The sequence below is a fragment of the Ipomoea nil genome, unplaced genomic scaffold (assembly GCF_001879475.1).
Source record: "Ipomoea nil cultivar Tokyo-kokei standard unplaced genomic scaffold, Asagao_1.1 scaffold0706, whole genome shotgun sequence".
NCBI classification, from domain to species: Eukaryota; Viridiplantae; Streptophyta; class Magnoliopsida; order Solanales; family Convolvulaceae; genus Ipomoea; species Ipomoea nil.
The window spans coordinates 2,151,537-2,173,134 of record NW_017617134.1 but is presented as its reverse complement, the minus strand read 5'-3'; the positions used below and the strand labels follow the sequence as shown (position 1 = coordinate 2,173,134).

At 37.1% G+C, this 21,598-nt stretch overlaps 2 protein-coding genes across 2 annotated transcripts; one reads left to right on the top strand and one right to left on the bottom strand.

Annotated features, from left to right (window-relative positions):
* The first annotated feature begins 549 nt into the window (after positions 1-549).
* Positions 550-4,441, top strand: LOC109176419 (cellulose synthase-like protein D1). The gene is made up of 2 exons (XM_019325849.1): positions 550-2,573; positions 3,437-4,441. The coding sequence occupies exons 1-2, from the start codon at positions 550-552 to the stop codon at positions 4,386-4,388; spliced, it is 2,976 nt and encodes a 991-aa protein (XP_019181394.1). The 3' UTR covers positions 4,389-4,441.
* A 5,465-nt stretch (positions 4,442-9,906) lies between these two features.
* LOC109176486 (chromosome transmission fidelity protein 18 homolog) lies at positions 9,907-21,343 on the bottom strand. The gene is made up of 24 exons (XM_019325929.1): positions 20,694-21,343; positions 20,337-20,398; positions 19,420-19,557; positions 18,491-18,757; positions 17,431-17,517; positions 17,039-17,140; positions 16,744-16,809; positions 15,902-16,012; positions 15,757-15,818; positions 15,262-15,306; positions 14,468-14,541; positions 13,771-13,838; positions 13,108-13,176; positions 12,872-12,972; positions 12,710-12,791; positions 12,521-12,599; positions 12,355-12,442; positions 12,097-12,250; positions 11,576-11,767; positions 11,388-11,447; positions 10,658-10,935; positions 10,376-10,475; positions 10,229-10,285; positions 9,907-10,120 (listed from the first exon to the last, which is right to left on the bottom strand). Exons 1-23 carry the CDS (start codon positions 21,280-21,282, stop codon positions 10,235-10,237), a joined length of 2,925 nt encoding a protein of 974 aa, XP_019181474.1. The 5' UTR covers positions 21,283-21,343; the 3' UTR covers positions 9,907-10,120; positions 10,229-10,234.
* Between the last annotated feature and the right edge of the window lie 255 nt (positions 21,344-21,598).

The following is a 21,598-nucleotide window of genomic DNA, read 5'->3' as shown; positions in this document are numbered from 1 at the left end:
GCTCTTCATGCTCATAGTAATTTTTATATTCTTCTTATCTATGATTTTAAAATCGACTACGTACTTTAATTAATTACTATGATTTTTTTTTTTTTTGGTGAGGAATTAATTACTTTGATTGTTATACTATATACTTATATAGTATCAATTTTAGTCTTTCTAGATCAACAAAAGTATATCGTCCACCTCTTTTATGTGAAAACAATACAATTTGTTTTTTTTTTTTTAATTTAAATTTTAATTCCAAGATTATACATACTAATTAATTAACGTTGAATGATGCTGAATTAATTTGTTATTTTAGTGAGAGAGGCGAAGCGTGAAATGTGGAAAATTGTTTAGTCTCGTGAAAATCAACTAGCATGACAAACCTATGACCGCTAATACTTAAAGTCTGTCTTCAATTTTTCAACTATATATTCAATATTCATCCAATGTCTTCATCAAAGGTCCTACGTTAATATAATCCTCTCTCCTTGCATGCATGGGAACATACACTACGTACGTTAAGTTCTTCATTAATCTTCACGAACACCCATCACAATTATAATGTCCACCTCCGGGAACCCAAGAAAGACATCCGACAACACGAATTATACCGTGATGATGCCTCCGACGCCGGACAACCAACCGGGAGCCGGTAATAATGTGAACGCGAGCGGGGACAAGCCGGACGGGCCGGTTTCGAGGTTCCGCGGGGAGCAGCGGATGAGGAACGGCGGTGCCGAGGAGGGGGGCGGCGGGGGAGGGAGCGGGAAGGGGACGGCGGGGGTGAATAAGAGCAATAACAAGTCGATGTTGATGAGGGCCCAAACGGGGGACTTTGATCACAACCGTTGGCTGTTTGAATCCAAAGGGAAATATGGGATTGGGAATGCGTATTGGCAAGATGAGGATTCGTATGATCATGATACCGGGATGTCCATGTCGGATTTCATGGATAAGCCATGGAAACCGATTACCCGGAAAGTGCAGATTTCCGGCGGAATCATTAGCCCCTACAGAGTACTCATAGCGATCCGGTTGGTAGCTCTGTTTCTCTTTCTAACATGGCGGATTCAGAATCCGAATCGTGATGCGATGTGGTTATGGGCGATATCTATCGTCTGCGAATTATGGTTTGCGTTTTCATGGATTCTTGATATATTTCCGAAGGTGAATCCGATAGACCGGACAGCCGATTTGAATGCCCTGAAGGAAAAGTTCGAAACGGTATCTCCGACCAACCCAAATGGTCGCTCCGACCTCCCGGGGATGGACATTTTCATTTCCACGGCGGACCCGGAGAAAGAGCCGCCGCTTGTCACCGCCAACACTATCCTTTCCATCATGGCCTGTCAATACCCCGTGGAGAAACTCTTCGTTTACATCTCCGACGACGGCGGCGCCATCCTTACGTTCGAGGCCATGGCGGAGGCGGTGGAGTTCGCCAAGGTTTGGGTGCCTTTCTGCCGAAAGCACAATATTGAACCCCGGAATCCGGACAGTTACTTCGCCCAGAAAAGCGATCCCACCAGACACAAGAAGCGCCATGATTTCGTCAAGGATCGGCGGTGGATCAAGCGAGAGTACGACGAGTTCAAGGTGCGGATCAACGGCTTGCCGGAGGTGATCAAGAAACGGTGCGCCATGCACAACAGGAAGGAAGAAATGAAGGAAAAGGCGGCGGTGAAGGAGAAGAACGGCGGCGTAATTCCTCCCGGCGAGACCATTGAATACGAAAAGGCTACATGGATGGCGGATTCCACACACTGGCCAGGGACATGGTTTGATCCAATAGCCGATCACAAAAAGGGAGATCACGCCGGAATTTTACAGATAATGAGCAAGATCCCGGAGTACGATCCTGTAATGGGGGAAGCCGATGAGAAGAAGCTAGACTTCACCGGCATAGACATCCGGCTTCCGATGTTCGCCTACGTTTCGCGAGAGAAACGCCCCGGCTACGACCATAACAAGAAGGCGGGCGCCATGAACGCGTTGGTGAGAGCTTCTGCTATTCTTTCCAATGGCCCATTCATTCTCAACCTGGATTGCGACCATTACGTATACAACTCCATGGCGCTTCGCGAGGGGATATGCTACATGATGGATCGCGGTGGCGATCGCATCTGCTACCTCCAATTCCCGCAGAGATTCGAAGGAATTGATCCGTCGGATAGATACGCGAATCACAACACGGTGTTTTTCGACGGGAATATGAGAGCACTGGACGGGCTGCAAGGTCCGGTGTACGTGGGGACGGGGTGTATGTTCCGGCGGTACGCACTGTATGGGTTTAACCCGCCGCGACCGAGAGAGTATTGGGGGATTTTTGGACAGAATAAGAAGAAATGGGGTGAGAAAGACGACGATTCTGAGCCCCTAACTGACCATCCCGACTTGGCATTGCCGGAGAAGTTTGGAAATTCCACCATGTTCAATGAATCAATCGCGGTTGCTGAGTTTCAAGGACGGCCGCTTGCCGATCACGTCTCCGTCAAGAACGGCCGCCCTCCTGGGGCGTTGCTTGCTCCTCGAACTCCCCTTGATGCGCCAACTGTAGCTGAGGCCATCGCGGTTGTGTCTTGTTGGTACTTCCCTATCCCTGTCTCAGGCTCTCAGCTCAATACTAGTACTATTAGGGTTTTCATTTCTAACCAATGTTAGATATAAATAATCTAATAGTATACGAAAAACTTGATCTGGTATAAGCGGATCTAATAGTATACGAGAAACCTGACCCCTCGTATAAGTGGGAGCAGTTGCCTCTATTTTGCCTCATACTAACTCAGAACCCTACATGGTTTATAGTTGTCTCCTGAGCAGCATAACAGTAGACCGTTAGCCATATTTTGTCTCATACTAACTCAGAACCCCAGATGGTATATAGGTGCTCACTGGTATATAGGTGTCTCCTGAGCAGCATGACGGTAGACCGTTAGCCCATATTTTGCCTCATACTAACTCAGAACTCTAGATGGTATATAGGTGTCTCCCGAGCAGCATGACCGTTAGCCATATTTTGCCTCATACTAACTCAGAACCCTAGATGGTATATAGGTGTCTCCCGAGCAGACCATTAGCCATATTTTGTCTTATACTAACTTAGAACCCCAAATGGTATATAGGTGTCTCCTGAGCAGCATGATGGTAGACAGTTAGGCATATTTTACCTCATACTAACTCAGAACCCCAGATGGTATATAGGTGTCTCCCGAGCAGCATGACGGTAAATCGTTCGCCATATTTTGCCTCATACTAACTCGGAAAATGGTGTATAGGTGACTACCGAACAGCATGAGTACCCTAACTGAATGTGCTATATAATAAATATATGTATTCCATCAATTCAGATTTATATTAGGCATAGAGTTTGTTGACTATTTGTTTAGTCCGGCCAAACTACTTAATAACCCTAGTCGCCGGATTAGATGAAATTTCTGGTGTGGTGCAGGTTCGAGGACAAAACTGAATGGGGAGACAGAGTAGGGTGGATTTACGGATCAGTGACGGAGGATGTGGTGACAGGTTACCGGATGCACAACCGCGGCTGGCGATCTATATACTGCATCACCAAGCGGGACGCTTTTCGCGGCACTGCTCCGATCAATCTCACCGACCGTCTGCATCAAGTCCTCCGGTGGGCAACGGGCTCCGTGGAGATCTTCTTCTCCCGAAACAACCCCGCTCTAGCCAGCCGCCGCCTCAAGTTCCTCCAGCGAATCGCCTACTTCAACGTCGGCGTCTACCCCTTCACCTCCATCTTCCTCGTCGTCTACTGCTTCATCCCCGCCATGTGCAACTTCACCGGCCAGTTCATCGTCCAGACCTTAGACGCCGAGTTCCTTTGCTATCTCCTCATCATCACCGTCACGCTCATGCTCATCTCCCTCCTGGAAGTCAAGTGGGCGCGCATCGGCCTGGAGGAGCTCTGGAGAAACGAGCAGTTCTGGCTCATCGGCGGCACCAGCGCCCACCTGGCGGCGGTGCTGCAAGGCCTGCTGAAAGTCATAGCCGGGATCGAGATCTCATTCACGCTCACCTCCAAATCTGCGGCGGAGGATGAAGACGACATATACGCTGACCTTTACGTGGTGAAATGGACCAGTCTTTTCATCATGCCATTAACCATCCTGGTGGTGAACATCTTCGCGCTGGTGATTGGGTGTTCCAGGCAGATCTACAGCGTGATTCCGCAGTGGAATAAGCTGTTTGGCGGCGCGTTCTTCAGCTTCTGGGTGCTGGCTCATCTCTATCCTTTTGCTAAAGGGCTGATGGGGAGAAAAGGGAAAGTTCCCACCATTGTTTATGTCTGGACTGGGCTGCTTTCCATCACAACTTCTCTGCTATGGATTTCTGTCAATCCTCCTCAGGACCCTCGTGCCGCCGCTTCCAACGAGGATTAATGTCACAACCAACTCATTTCCAACAACTCATTCTTCTCATCTTCACATTACCTATCACTAGGACGTAGTAGTACATAATATGTATGTATGTATGTATTAGATATAGTTTTTTTCTTTTTTTCATTCAAATTTGAACTGTAAATTATACACTAATACTGTGACACCCCGTATTATTTATTCCATAATTAGTATTTGTAATTATGATTTATTCTTCTTTAATTAATGTTAAGTCCAACTCATAAGAATTTTTATAATATATATTCACCTTTCTAAGACCTTTTTGACAAATTATGTTGTGAAACCGTGTCCATCTTGAAAGGTGGACATGTTTTAAAACTGTCATAATTGTGAATATAGTGTTCAAAAATTATGAACATATAGTTCTAGAGTTATGAACACAGAGTTCTATAATTGTGAATATAGAGTTCAATAATTGTGACATATGAAGTTCAAAAATTATAAACATAGAGTTCTATAATTGTGAATATAGAGTTCAATAATTGTGAATATGAAGTTCAAAAATTATGAACATAGAATTTTATAATTATGAATATAAAATTCAGTAATTATGAACATAGAACCGTGTTCACCTTACAAGGTGGACACGGTTCCACGGCATAACAATTAGACCTTTTTATATATTTGTGGACTTAAGTCTTCTCATTCTAATTATATTTATTCAGCCTTACTATCCCAATCATTATAAAATAAGCCTGGAATTGTTATAAAGGCTCTGTTTGGCAACGCTAAGCTAGGAGCTTATAGCTTATTTTAAGCTACTAATTAGCTATAAGCTTGTTTGGTAATGTTCCCAAAATAAGCTCCTAGCTTAAAATAAGAGCTTATTTTGAAACGCTACTTTAGGTAGCTTTTCAAAATAAGCTACTAGCTTCCTAACTTTTTTTCCATCTTTACCCTTATTATTTTAAAGTAATGACATATTTTAACCTTATGAACTAAAACTCTTTCTCTTCCCCTATCCTAACTTTCACGTCAATCCCTTCCTTAGTCTTGTTTCCTGCTAAACAATTATGTTGAAACTTTAGCTTATTATTATTATTATTATTATTATTATTATTATTATTATTAGTATTAATGTTATTTTTAAATTAGCAATATGGCTTCAATCTCAATTTGAACAAGAGCCGCCAACTAATGCTCAAGAAGCATTCAATCGTGCACATTCTTCTCTTCGAAGTTGTATTGAGAGATCGTTTGAAGTATTGAATAAGAGATGGAAGATACTTGCTAAAATGCCGCAGTTTAGTGAGGAGACCCAAATTGATGTTATTATGGCCACAATATTGCTACTTCATTATGCGATGCTAGATCATGATCATGCTAATAGTTTTATTTTAAAAAGTGTTTACTTTTTTTGGAAGACGAAATGTTAAATTTTAATATGTAAACAAACTAATTTAAATTTTATGAAGATGCCATTTTTAGTCTTTTTACATTTATCAACTTATCAAAAATCTAATTTTACCAAACACTTTCAATTATAACAGCTAGCTTAACAGCTCTTCAATTTTCAGCTCCGAGCTTATAGCTTTTCAGCTTTCAGCTCCTTTTCAGCTATCAGCTCCTAGCTTATAGCTTTTCAGCTAGGTTTGCCAAACAGAGCCAAAATGAAATAGCCCATGTAGTATATGTTATAACCCACTTTCCTATTCTCCTATGTCCGGCAAATTATGTTGTGCATTCGTATGCACCATGCATGGTGCATACGGATGCAAAAACGACGTCGTTTTAATAAAACGCGCGTCTCCCCTTAAAAAAAAATCAGATTCGATTCCCAGCAACAAAATATGAACTAAAATTCCATAATCGATGAACTGTAATTCCATAATCGATGAACTATAATTCCATAATCAATGAATTATAATTCCATAATCTAATCTATGAACTAAAAATTCCAGAATGAATGAACTAAAATTCCATAATCTATAAACTAAAATTTCAGAATCGATGAACTACAATTCCATAATCGATGAACTATAATTCCATAATCAATAAACTATAATTCCATAATCTATGAACTAAAATTACAGAATGAATGAACAATATAATGTTGTTGCTGGGAATCGAACCTGAATTTTTTTTAAAGGGGAGACGCGCGTTTTTTAATAAAACGACGTCGTTTTGGCATCCGTATGCACCATGCATGGTGCATACGGATGCACAGCATAACTATTGCCTATGTCCTAACCTAATATGGCAAATTATTGTGTGGACTATGGTTTACACAATGTTATGTGGACCATAACAAAAAGTACATTTTTAATATATTAAATGTACATTATTTTTGTACTGAATGTACATTATTTTTATACTGAATGTACATTATTTAACAGTATACAAAATAAGGTCCACACAACTTGTGTAGACCATGGTCCACACAATAATGATTGACCTAATATATACAAACATGTATATCTAATGTATTCTATCCACTCTTATAATATATCCTAGACTACACTCACAGTTTGTCTTTCTCCTCACTCCATTCACGCCATTTCCTCTCCCCATCCACTATAAATTCATCTCCATTTTATTCAAGGGAAATACTACCCAGCTCTATCTTTTATTCATCTTCAACCTAGGATTATTTGGTAAGATCTCCCTTTCTTTTAATTTGCATTTTCATTTTTTTTTTTGAAAATAAAGAGGATCATTCATTTAATCATAAGCTGAAACGATTACAAATAAGATCGATGGAACGGTATACCATTCCTTACATTCTGACATAGAAACAACTTTCCTAGTAACTTGATTCCCGAACTGTTTCACAAATTTGAAGCTGATCTGAATTCGTTAGATGAATTTAACACTTCTTTAATATCATTGAAGAATTGATCAAACGTAGTCAAGACTGACTTTGGTTGAAAAGTCTTGTACACCACCTGAGTATATGTTTTCCATCTGAGTATATGTTTTCCATATATCGTTCATTGACAATATATCCATCGAGCTGAACTGCAGATGCTCTTTTACATTATCATCTTTGTCACCCAGGATGAAGTTCACATACGCTATGATCAACTTATATGTTTCACATTTATGAAGAAAAGAACTCGCCAAAAGAAACGAGATGAAAACAAACTCGTCACACAAAAGAGAGAAAAATACAGAAAAAAAAAAAAAACACAAAAGAAAAGAGAAGCGCACCAGTACACCTCTTGAACTTTGTTTTACGGATCCACTAGAATCAAACCACCTCTTTATCCCGATCTAGCGGAATCCTTAAACTTTAGATCTTTGGAACTACCACAACTTTCTTGAAGGGTTGGTGGCTGAATCAGCAGTAGACTTTATTATGAAATTAAAAAACAAAAAAAATTTATAAAAAAAAAAAAAAAAAAAAAAAAAAAAAGGAGACCGCGGGCCCAGAGACGAAGCTCCGTCAAAGGCTCAAAGCTTTGGCCAGAGGCTGGCGGCCACCAGATGAAGAAACGCCCAAAAAAGAAGCAAGGTTTCGTAAGACAGATAAAGAGGTTCCGAAAGAATTGCATTTTCCTATATTATTCCACCATCTTTATAGCACATTTCATTCTTCTACATTGGGGTTTTGGGTTCTTAGAGGATCAAGAGGAAGAAGAGTTGCTAGGGTGATAGCTTGGAGGTTGAAGTTGGATTGCTAGCTTGAGAGGTAAACTTCATGTCCATCAAAACTTATTTCCACTCTTATATATGTGTTGTTGATGTTCTTGAAATCCCTGAGCATGTTTTGATGTTTATTCTTGATAAATGTCTTGTTCTGGATGAGTTATTGTGTTGATATTGAGCTATGTCCTTCATTCTTCAATCCTTATAATTTTGGTAGTGTTGTTAAAGGATTTCTGATGTTATTTTGGCTATTGTATTGATCTTGTTGTCCACTATCTAAGCTATTGTTTGAGCTATTGTCTGTTGAGCTGAGATGTTGTTCTGTTGCCTTGCTGGGGTGAGACACGGGTGGGTGACACCCGTGAAACAAACCCGCAAGGGTTATGAATGGAGGGTTTGGCGGGTGGGCAGTGCCCACCAATCACCCCGTGACCCTCGCTGTAATGAGAGGCGGGCACCTTGCTCCTGCCAATCACCCCCGTGGAGTGCTTTCCTCTTCTGCTACGTCCAGTATGTTACTTCATTGCCGCTGGTGCACTGTTGGTCAGCCTTTGGTGCAACGTTGAGTTAATCCAGTACATTGTGTATTCCTTTGCCTCAATTATGGATTGTTATTCTCCCATGAATCCTAGTTCTTGGATATTGATTTGAACTGTGTGATACATGTCGGTGTATATATATATATATTTCCTTGAATATATTGTACTATTGTTCGGCGAAATTGATGAGCTTCGACTCCCTTTGTTTGGCCGAAAGGAGCTTAGCCTCTATTATTGGTGTTGAGGTTGGACTGGTGTTAAGGTTGGATATTGATATATGTATTCCTTTGGCTATATATATATATATATATATATATATATATATATATATATATATATATATATATATATATATATATATATATATATATTTCCTTGAATATATTGTACTATTGTTCGGCGAAATTGATGAGCTTCGACTCCCTTTGTTTGGCCGAAAGGAGCTTAGCCTCTATTATTGGTGTTGAGGTTGGACTGGTGTTAAGGTTGGATATTGATATATGTATTCCTTTGGCTATGTATATATACCATTATACCATGTTGTTGTGAGAACTTCTAGAATTCCATTGTTGGTTAACTTGGTTGTATCTCTTGTGTTGCCTATTGAATCTAAGTCGATATGAGCATGTTCTCCCTTGTCTTTCTTGAAATGAGTCTAATTGCAAGTGTCCTATAGATTGAATCCTTATTCTTGAAGTTGAGTATTGTTTATTGAGTATCTATCTTTTGAAATCCTTCTGCTGAGTTCGTAGGTATAATATATATGTGTGTGTGTGTGTGTGAGAGAGAGAGTATGTATTCATACCGTTACAAAACCTATTTGAATATGAAATGTATACTTACGTAATTTTCCGTGTTAAAGTGGGTTTAATTAACATTATTCACTTAGTTTTGTAAAATATATTCTCAAGTATGGAGTAATACCCAAATTCAAGAGCGCATTAGCTTTATGTTAGCTCTATGGTTCTTGGCTAGTTGTTTTTCCCTTTTGTTTAGACTTAGCTCTATGGTTCTTGGCTAGTTGGAGTATTATACTTATGGTTTGATGATGTAAACTTGCCTTAGCATTTAGGTTTAGTATGACCTAAATGTAGTATAACACCCCTGTTTAGTTTGATTTTGCTTCCGCTGTTTAATATTAAAAACTTTATTGCTTAATTTGCATCGTAGAATTTGGGGTGTTACAAATATACCCCCAATCTGTTGATCCAAGGGCAGCCTCATACCCTGCACATTTTTGGACTTTCATGGGAAACTGAAGCACAGATTCATGGGAAAACAAACTAGTGTAAATTGTATCTATAACAGCCATCAGTTATTGTACATAAATAAATCATAGTAAACTTGTTACTAAAAATCTCCAAGCCCCTGTTAGTTTCTTTTGCTTTGTTCTTCCATTTATGCAAGTGAGTGGATCTGGATCTGGCATTCATATCATGATTAATATATATTGACATAATTAAAGGTTGCACCAAATTTTGCTAGGCCTTTCATTCACTTTGCTATAGACAACCAACCTCTGGCAGCAGATGTCATTTCTAAGGTTAATCTCAGTTCTCTCTACTGATCCACATGTTTAACTGTTTGCTGCAGCAGACAATGAACTCCCAATTTTATTGAATAAGAAAAGCATTAATGTAAACAAAACTAGTCGGACTCTAACTAAGATTCGCAATGATCACTTGCATACAACACCTGGAATCAAAGAAATTCGTGGATTCGGACAGGTCTCTTGACTGCATTTGTGTAACCCTGCAGAAAATTTGCAGAATCAAAATGCTCTCAATCATGGCATGGTGCAGTCAAGAACAAGCACATAGGCAGATGCTATTCATTCCGTACCTCATTAAACTTAAACAATAAAGGACATGAATCCCTCCTCTCTGTTGGTCCTTGTTTAGCAGTATCCTTGTGCTGAGATCCTTTACTAAGTTTTTTGAATCTAGAATTGTTTCAAAAATAACATAAAAATTAGCAAGAAGCATTGATTTGGAGTGAACATCCATGACAATTAGCTGTTCCTCAAAAATTAAATCTTTACATATTTGGTCATTCAATGTAATTATTACGTTTCCGCATTAAACATAAAATGAAACTGGGAATAGAATATAAATACAAAAATACCTGTCAAAAAAGTTGAATGATCCTCTGGCAGGCTTCTTTTTTTCTGGAGAACTCACTTTAACTGCAGCACCTCCAATAGATTCTGTGGCTGAAGGACTAGAAGATGTAGATAGCTTTTGGATAGGATTCCTTATACTTGGATCTTTGTCAGCAGAAGTAGTTGTAGAACAAGATCTAGAATGAAGTGTAGAGTTCTTGTTGTTCCCGACTGACGGTTGGTTCACAGTTGGTTGTATCAGTTCATTTCTGCTGGTTTTCAAAATCCTTTGATTTTCAACCTAATTATATTAAGTATTTTGTAAATAATATTAAGATCATTTCCACAAATATATAAATCAAACAAGAATGCAATAAATCTATAAGATAAGTATAATACGTGCAAATGTGCTTCCACTCTCCCTTTACAAGCCCCTAAACTATGTTCAAGATGCATAATTATTGGAATCCAATACTAACAAAAGAAGAATATCCATTGGCATTTCTTGACATGTTTGTTTATCAGACTCCCCCTTTAAATGATGACAAGAATTAGCCTAAAAGCTGCACATAAATGACCCCATTACTGTCCCTCAGTTCAGACAGGAAGATCAAATTAATTGAGCCAAGAACCATTTCAGTTTTTACTTGCATGCCAAAACAAGACCAAATTACTCTTCATTGAAAAGCTTTTAAAAAATAATACTTCTATTCAAATTAGATGCAAACTTGTAAATTCTCAGCTATAACTTACCTCATGTACCAAGACTGCCTTCATTGCGGAAGCAAGAACAAAATGGCATGAAATGTAGCCCTGTCCAAATAAAGACAGTAGAATAGTAAAAAAAATATAACTGAAATTTCCTCTTATTTTTCATTTTAATAGAACATTTAAACACTTCCCAAATTCATTCCTTTCTTATTAGAAAATCCAAAACAAACCTTGAAATTTATGAAATCACCAATAGGGGGTTCAAAAGAAAGCATTGAAGAATCTAAAGCATCCTCGTGTTTCATGGAACCTGATGAAGGATCAGATTTCACGTTCTTATATGTTATTACATATGACACCATTGTATCCACCAATTGAGCCAAATATCTCTTCTCTTTCTCTGATAGTAAATGCAATGCCACCTGCAACGAAACAATGTTATTTCCAGTTCACATCAACCTAAAAGTACAAGTGGTTACAGGCTGCCACCATCTCTAATCTTTAGAATAAGGCCATCCTAGTTCATATTGATAAATTAATGCTCAACCAAACCTTAAACAGCCTATAAAGGTGGTAAAACAGAAGGAAGAGGCCCTTGGATAAACCATTGGAAGAGAAGTAGAATTAAAGATGTAGTACAAGTATATTACAACTTTGAATAGAGAAAGTATAATAGAGAGTCCATCTATCTTTCTTATAGGTATTTTCATTTAAATCAATCTTCAGATAACTGAAAAATTATGGTAATTACCGGTTTTAATGTTGGTGGCGAAAGAATATGTAACAATGGAGAAATCAAGTCTTCCACAAAAGATCTAGTTGACAGATGTCTAGATATGCAAGGTGCCATCTTGTAGTGCCACGAACGGAATGTTTCCATCTTTTCTATTGATATATTGCGATATCTACAGGTTTAAAACAAAATTCAACAATAAGTTGCAACAGTAGGTACACCCCTAAAGAACTACAATGTTTAAGAACAGGCGCCAAGTTAATGAGTTATGAGTACCTGTGAAATGACTTGGGCCATTCAATGTTTGGCCTTTCAACCTGAGCTACGAGACGGTGAATAGTAATTGCAAGTGAAGGCTGATAAACTGCAGAATTTAAAATAGAAAAATAAAGATAGAACCAGATGATATAAATTATATGTTGGTGGGAAGATTCTCCTCTACCTAGAAGGGACATGTGTTGTGTGCGCATGATGTATTGATGAATTATGTCAGAATCACCAAGAATATCCAAGGACTTGGCCTTCATGTAAATAAACAGATCATAAATATTCTTATAATATAGGCCTGGATCATCCAAAAATAAGAGAAACTACTAAAATGGGAAACATTAATTTCTTTAAAACAACTTACACTTTTTTGCATCACAGGGTCATTGTATCGGAGTTGCAAAATATTCTCATGGATTCCATCCAAAATTAAGTCAAAGTCACCCCTGGATGTCATTATACATTAAGATAGATGATGCATCTCTCAAAGAGAAGATAGAAATGTCATGTGGAGTTTGTAACCTACCTATTAGATATTAGAGAGTGCAGAGATTCAAAATCATTAGACATGCACTGGAAGGAATTATTGTATTTCTTCTCACGTTTTGCTTTCCTCTTCTGGAAAATCTTTAGAAGGAAAAACAAAACATGAAATCCCAAAAAAACAAATGAAGAAGGGTTACCACATTACCAAAATAATGAGAGAAAGGCCTCCAAAGGCATGTATCTGACTAAAGTGATAGAGTAGGGAACTAGACTTACCTCTTTCCAGATGTCAAAAGCACTTTTTGATGCATCTTTCTTGCCAACTACTTGAGACCTTAGCTCCAACTACAAGGAGGCATATGATGTTGATCAATATATCTAAAAGGAAAGGCAGATTATAGGAAAAAGTAACTAGAACTTGACATAAAATCATTTCTATCCCGTAGGAAAATATAAATTACGCTTCTGAATTTAGAAGATTCCAGTAACTTTGAAGTTAGAGCCATTAAAATTTTGATTGCCTACTAGTTGGAAAATCCATCTATGAAGTAGTTTCAATTTTCTGGAGAAATCAAAGGCAATGCATAGTTTGAGAACTCAATACAACGCCAAAAATGTGTCATAAAATTTAGAATAATCATATGGCAAGTAAGACTATTCTATTCACAGATACAGAGTATCTGGTTAGACAAACATTTATTGATGTAATGACATAATTTTTACTGGCAGAAAAATAACAGTACAACTAGTGTACAAATTGAGCACAGGTATAGAAATTATCACTCCCAAATTTTGTCCTGGAAAAGAGTAAAATATTTTTCGCCAGCATGCTGATACATAATTACATATATTAAATATATACTTGGTTGAGGCCACTGATCAACCTCTCCACTGACTACTTGATCAAGATTATACAGCAGGATAATATAAAGTTCATACCACATTGAGGGTCTCCTTCTTTTTGTTGAGAAACTGCAAGGTGTTTAAGCACGATCGTATATCACATTCTGGTAAAAAGTCAGAAATCAAGTTAATAAATTAGTTGAGTCATAGATAAATGTGGTATTCATATTCCTGAACTTCAAGTTGACTTTAAGAAAAATTATGTATTTGTAACACATTAGAGCATTCTATAATCATGTACTTCAGATCCCAAATTTTTATCAGATCAGATACTAAATGGTTTCAGAATTACTCAACAGACTTCATATAAACTTCATTACCCTGTTTGCTTTTTGAGGAACTATTAATCTATTTATACATGTTCTTAAGAGAAAATGAACTTAGTCTATTGACCTCTGTGCTCACATTAGCCAACAAGGGGAAGCCAGAGTTCCTTTGACCTCTACATTAGTAAACCTCTGAAAAGAGTTTAGAAGATCTGGGCACTATTAATACATTTAGTTGGTATCCCACTTCTAGAAATTATGCCAAAAAATGGCTTTAGATTTTTCCACTGTCAGACTTTGGGAAAATAAAAAAGATTAAAAAAAACAGTGTATTGTTAAAGTTAAAATTCGTGTGCGATGCTCAACATTCTCGTATGAATATGCTTACCACATTGAAGCAATCCTGAATTCGTAAAATAAAATTGATATTTTGAGGCAATTTTGCTAGTACAGCTAACAACACTCACCTGTATACTCCACTAGAGCAGTCAGAGCAGTGGAGTTAGTCTTCACTCCTTCCTTATTGCATATATACTTGAGCCTAAAGTTCTTTAGCAAAATTAGAATTTCATGGTAGGATTTACAAAGCACAAAATGTTAGTACACTTGCAAGCGTCAGCCAGAGAAAGATGTGTGAATGGAACACAAGCTGGGTACAAGCAACTGGTAAATAGGGCTCTGAAAGTTAGAACAGTGAAAGTTGCTCAAGCCAATGAATAATAAGACTCAACATTGCATCAAGCACTATTTGCTAACAAGTTGTACTAAGCAGTTCCAGTGCTTATTTTCTTTGGTATAGTGACTTCAGGCCTCTTTTTGGGCAAAGTTGCTGAGACTTTAGAGGACTGCTAGTCTGCTATTTGAGATTTTTGAAGGGGTTGGAGGGTTCTTTTAGGCAAATGGAAGATAGACATGAAAAGAAGAAAATTTTGTGTTTCAGTTGTAAAGTGATGACAAAACCTAAAATTCACTCAAGAAGAGAGTCGTTTCATCTACTTATCTCCACCCAACATCATTACATGATTGAATATTTTATTCTGTGTATTTTTATACAAGTAGACTAGCGGTAAATTACTTTAGGAGAATGGCTCCCAAAAATTAACAAAACTAGGGAATTGAGGCCATCCATGCACCAGACTCTATCTTGGGTTCACAGTAGTCAGTAGATCAAGGAAACAACATAGACAACACATATTACCATGAGTCCATGAGCAATACAAGCTTTCAAGTATGGAATTTTATAAGCTAGAGTTAGTTATACCTGTTTACCACACGAACCACAGTTGGTTGAACAAATACATGAACCCTGGCATTGCAGAGAAATGAAATAAACTAAAAATTGAATTTACAATTTCAGAGATCATGGTAATGATAATGTGGATAAAATAAAATTGCATTTTTATTATGTTGCCATATTGATATGGAAATGAAACGAAAACTTGGTATTTTGCTATTTGTAATCCAAGTATCATACTAAGTCACTAATAAAGACAGCTAAAATAATATACAATCCCATTGATTAATATCATTAAATAACACATACTTTTATCTTTAGAACACCTAATTGTTTTAGATGAAATGGGAATTTAAAAACTGAAACCAAGAATAGCATACATAAGCAGTTAATATTGTTAATGCATATCAAATCAGTAACATCAAACCTGTCATAAGAGCACTCCAAAGTGCAAAACTTTTAGTATCTAAATTGAAATGCACATTCAAATGACTTTATGAAACTTCTTGATCAAAAACTTACTTTGCAACCTGACGCAATGGCCTCAAGGCAGGAGCATAAAGATCATTACAGATGCATATCACCTAGATGCCATAGACAACTTCTGGATCAAGAAAACTTTTAACTTATCAAATTAATAAATACATTAAAAGATATTTAAACTTACAGGCCTTAACAAAGATGCAGTCTTTTCCTTCTTTTTTGAGGACTTCCGTACAGGCTGTGCCCCTTGAGGATCATTTTCTTTTCCGGCATTGGATTTCCTCTCCGCAGACACCTTAATCAGCACAGCAGGGTTTATTGTTTTTTCAGAAACATATTTCTTGTCAATGCATCTTTAGTACAGTATTTAACTAGGAGGCAGAGAGATAGTTTCAAAATTTTATAAGTCAGGTTGGAAAAATACAAATGGTGCCACCAATTGCAGTACTAGTTCCAAGTCCTATTTAAGTTCCTCAACTGTCACTTATTTACATAATATGCATGATATTTATGGTGGCTTAAAATCCCAGCATGACACATCAGCTACTTCATGCTTAATAAACAACTGTAGATAAAAGGATATAGTTTTTGTAAGAAAATATACATAGTTCAAATCCCCACGATCAGTTCTCTCTTTCAGCTTACATTAATCTTCCCCCTTCCAACTGGGATGAGGCAATCAAGGTTCAGAGGTAACTAAAGTTATTTAACCTGTGAGTTTTTATAGTTGCCTTTTCAGTTTTTATAAATGGGAGCAAATGATTTGATGACTTCTAAAGTGCATCTGTTTAGAACCGAGTCATTAACACGGATCTGCACATTTGCAATATTCTAGAAAATTGACTACATACACAATTTCATTTGTGAGTGTGTGTATACATATATTCCCATGTCGCCAACAATGATTGTGACACAATGTTCCAGTAGTTTCTTTTGCAGGAAAGTATAGGGGAACTTGATTACCGAGATACAAGCAATCCATAAGATAACATGCAACAACACCAACAAATAGAGAAATTACTTTACCAACTTCATAATGACCTCCACTGCACCTTTTCCATCATTAAGAGCACCATCAATTTCATCAATAACCTTGAAAGTGACAATTACATTATGTTTTAGAGGCTTGGATATCATGCAAGATTAAAGGAGAAGGCTTGAAAGAAAAAAAAAAAAAACAAAACAAAAAAAAAAAAAAAAACAAAACAAAAAAACAAAAAAACAAAACAAAAACAAAAAAACAAAAAAAAAAAAAACAAAACAAAAAAAAAACAAAACAAAACAAAAACAGAGAGAGAGAGAGAGAACGAGTGAAACAAACCAAACATTTGGGCTTTGAATCAGCAAGAACAGAGTTCATCTGGACCCCATCCAGGATTTTGGATTCTATTGTAGATGATGACCGATCATCACTGGCATTAATCTGCAACAAAAAGCACTTCAAAGTCTAAACCAATTCCCACATCATCTCTATACATAAATTGCTCAAAAGCAGTTTAAATGTTTAATATTGATGAACTCAACTAAGCTAGACTTAATATTAGCCATTTCTGCAGGAGAAATCAAGCTTCAAAGAGCATAGATACCGAGTCCTTCACTGGTTCTCCATTACAGAAAAGGCTATAATCTCTTCTATAAATTTAAGTACATTCTAAAAAAGTTAAAAGGAACCAGATTCATGGGAACTCAGTAAAATAAGCAAAGTTACTTGACCTCAACTACTCGGTATCCACAATGCCGAGCAGCAACATGAGCAAGTGTTGTTTTCCCAAGCCCAGGAGGACCACAAAGTAGAAGAATCTGCAAGTCAGCATTCTTATATGATTTAAACTCAAATTAAATTGACAAATAAAAATAAAAACAGAGAATGAAGAAATATTAAAAACCATAAATTGAAGAATCTAATGTCAAGCAAGATGTTGAGTTCTTTTTTAAATAGGCTTATTGGGGGGGGGGGGGGTGGGGGGGGGGGGAGGGGAAGAAGAAATATCCAAACCTTTGTGCCTTGTGACAATTCTAGCCAAACTTTATAAAGTTGATAATTTAGTACCATAATTTGAAACATTGGAACAATCTAGACAATATTTTAACTTGATCCAAAAAGAAAAAAAAATAAAAATTTATTCAACTTGAATCAAGTTATATGTTCTTCATATGTAATAATAAATTATTGATATTCTTTCTTGAGTTGAAAATACCACTAAAATATTGAATGTAAATTACATAAAGTTATTACAACACAACTTTTGCCAAAAAAAAAAAAAAAAAAAAAAAAAAAAAAAAACATAGTATTTAGTGGGGAAATAAATGAAGCTTTTTAAGAATGTAATCAATTTTGTCATGAAATTGTATGCATTTGAACTCCGATTTCTTTGGGGATCAAGTTTTTTTTTAGAGAATTGCATAAATGTTTCAAATTTTGGTACTCAATTACCAAGTACCAACTTTAAAAAGTTTAATTAGAATTGCCACAAGGTGCAAAGGTTTGGATATTTTCACCAGTAAGTCTTTTAATTACTTGACCATGTATACAAGTTCTTAGTAGTAGTTGAGCTACTAATAGACACATGGGAACTTCAAGAAATGCAAAAGATCCATATTAAGATAATATTTTTTCAAGTGCCTGCAAGGAGACTCCATCATTATAAAAGTATAAAACACATTCTTATATGAGTGAAAAGATTGAAAGGAAAGTAATGCATTATCAAAATTTGGATTGGACACAGATGAATGCAGGATAAAGGTGCTTCTCCAGACAAATCAGATAACTGACCTTCTGTTCAGGTGGGCCAGATTGTCTACCTTTCTTCTCCCCCAGGTCCTTAATATCTTTTGAGTTACCATTCTCTTCAAATGGATAATTATGAGATCCATCTTTGCTGAACACAGATTCTCTATTAGTTCCAAAAGTCTTACTAGCGGAATATTTTGGGCGTTTAACTAATGAATGGCGTCTCAAAGCAGACAAGACATGATCCTCTGTACTCTTAATTTCAGATCCATAAACACTTGAATCCCACTGTTTCAACCACATAAGAACCTACGATAAAGTTACAACAACAAGAAGGCATTAGAGTATGTAAATAGCAAAGGGATATCCAAGGGGTTTGACAGTTTCACACTTAATTTTCCACTCAAACCATTGGTGGCAGTTTTAAAACAACTCTAATGCATTGCAGTTTTAGAATCTTCACTAGAAAAATAGAAAAGTACAATTTACTTTAAAATGAAAACAGCCAAGCATGAATCATTTAATTTACAAAGCAAATACAGTTAAGAGTGAACAAGGAGCTTGATTTAACAAATAATGTCATAAAGCTCTTATTCAAAACTCCAAGAATCAATAAATTGCAACAGAACTATGGTCTAATGGAGAAAAGGTCATATGTAAGTATTCCGGGCAACCCATTTGTCCCAAAATGCCTTTAGTTTTATGCTTCATAGTGAAGAATTTTCTGCTTCAACTATTTAAAGATGCAATGAATTATATCAAGCATATAATAATATATACCTATAAATGACTGGTTGCAGCAGTTTCAACCAATGGATTACCAAGTTACCATCTCTTGAAACCACTGGTTACAGTTTGGTGTGGTTTGATTCCAGTGTACAGTTTAATGATTCATTGGGCACCCTTAAATAGCATTTCCAACAGTGAAATACATCAAAGTTTTAACTGGGCATAGACAAATGTTGCATTACCTCTCGATTTGTGTGCTCATTACTAAGAAGTTCTGTAAATGAACTTGGAGCATATTTTTCCACCCAAAGTTGCTCAGTTGTTAACGTTGCTTTTGGAGGAGTTGTCTCAATTTGATCTTCAGAACTAGCTTCCAATGCCTTCACCAAAAAGGTAGAACAGATAGCAGACAAAAATTGTAGATAAGAAGTACAATAAACTGAATTATTCAGAACTCTGTGCTAATACCAAACCATTGTTAGATCCTCAGTTGAATGTTAAACTAAGTTTGTACAAGCTCAAACATTTCAGATTGTGATGTTAAAGCATATTATATCCAAGCAACTAGCATTTAAGAGTTTGAAGAATCGTTTGTAAAAATCTTAATTTACCATCTTTAAGCCATTTGATGAGCTTACTCAATTTAAGATTGGACAGTTTCAGTTACTTTGGTTAAAGGCATTCTACTGGATAGCATATTCAAAATTATTTTGCTTGATGCAGGAAATACAGCTCTAGGTAAGCATCCTAACAGCAAAGAAATGCATCTATGATCCTATTGATAGCCTATGAATTACTAGAACATGACCGTTTGTTATATCGTGTTATAATTTTAAATTGGATACAATTCAATGTCATTTAATCCTATAAAAGGGTAGTCATTGTAATATACAAGAGACTTCTATCAATAATCAATAACATATTCTATTAGGGAAGAAAAAGCAAGGATCTTTTAGAAATGTATACGAGTAAACTTAACTACCTTACATTCATTAGAGAAGTAAAGAGAACAAGTATTTATCAAATTAAACTACTGTAATTCACTAGATCACTATTCTAAGAGTATGGGTAATGTCTTAATTTGCTCAGCTAAGCTTTATAAATTCATCATGTTCTATTCTCATTTCGCAGAGTATGGATAATGTCTTAACTTACACACCTTTGTAAATTCATCCTGTTCCACTCTTTCCATAAGAACCCTGACAGGTTCCAAAATAAGACCTGCAAAATTATACACTTAATTAAACTTAGGGTGATATCATAAGCAGCCTCTGTTGCATTTGAGATCCAAAAAGAAAATGCAAACCAGCAAATGTACAAGATCAATCTCACATAGATATCAAAGTTTTCAATTACATAAATTGCAAAATCAATCATAAATTAGAAAAATTCATATAAACTATTTACCAGTACACACATTGAGGGATTTCCCTAGTCACAAAAAAAAAAAAAAAAAAAAAAAAAAAAAAAAAAAAAAAAAAACACACACACACACACAGTGTACTACTGCACTCACCATTAGATTCACCCTTTGTGCTCAGCTTCGTGATCCTCTCTCTCATATGAGCTCTGCAAATCTTTGCATAAACCCTCTCCCCATCCAACCCCGTGACCGGTACGCAATCCCCGTCAATCTCCATAGCGTACCTCGACAAAATCTTTTCCTTCTCCTCCTCCTCCTCTCTCTCCACCACCTCGACCGCCGGAGCAGGCGGCGGCGAGTACCGGAGCCAGTCCTCATCCTCTCCACTTTCCACTCTGCTTCGTTTCTCCTCAACGGATGCCGCATCTCCGGCACCCGCCGGGACCGGGTCGGGCCGGAATCGTTTCTTTGTCTGGTTGGGGAGGGATGATGATGGCTTAGGCGGGATTAAGAGAGCGGGTTTTGGGGGTAATTGAAGTGAGGGGTTTCTGGGTACGGGAGGGTCAACGCCTTTTGCGGTTTCTGGGTTCGGGATTTCTTCTTCTTCAGGCTCCGATGGCGGGGATGGGGGTTGCTGGAAATCGTCGTCGAACTCGAGGTCGTCGTGGAGGTGGTACGAGTTCGATTCGAGCCATTCGAGCTCGGAGGGATCGGGAATGTCCGTATCCATATCCATTTCCATCGTCTCAGCAATTCTCGATGGAAGTGGTGTTGTGCTATGCTGTGCTAGTGTGGAGATTGGAGAAGGGGAGATTGTGTTTTTGGCGGGAAAGAGAGCAGCAAATCGCGCGCGCAACGAAGTCCTTGTGAAATTCCAACTTTGCACTTTCCATTGAATTACACATTAGTTTTTTTTTTTTTTTTTGAAAATTAATTAGCTATTTGTTACTTTATGACCTTATGGTGTGTTTTTGTACAAGGTATTAAAAGTGATTTCATTTTTTAATATTCTAGTTGAAAGTTTCCGTAGCTAAAAGCTATATTGATTATAGCATAGG

Coding starts and splice junctions, on each gene's coding strand:
- LOC109176419 (XM_019325849.1), top strand. CDS start 550: ATGTCCACCTCCGGGAACCCAAGAAAGACATCCGACAACACGAATTAT. Junction 2,574..3,436: donor ATCGCGGTTGTGTCTTGTTG/GTACTTCCCTAT, acceptor GGTGTGGTGCAG/GTTCGAGGACAAAACTGAAT.
- LOC109176486 (XM_019325929.1), bottom strand. CDS start 21,282: ATGGAAATGGATATGGATACGGACATTCCCGATCCCTCCGAGCTCGAA. Junction 12,973..13,107: donor CTTTTGACATCTGGAAAGAG/GTAAGTCTAGTT, acceptor TTCCTTCTAAAG/ATTTTCCAGAAGAGGAAAGC. Junction 10,476..10,657: donor TCATTCAACTTTTTTGACAG/GTATTTTTGTAT, acceptor AAACAATTCTAG/ATTCAAAAAACTTAGTAAAG.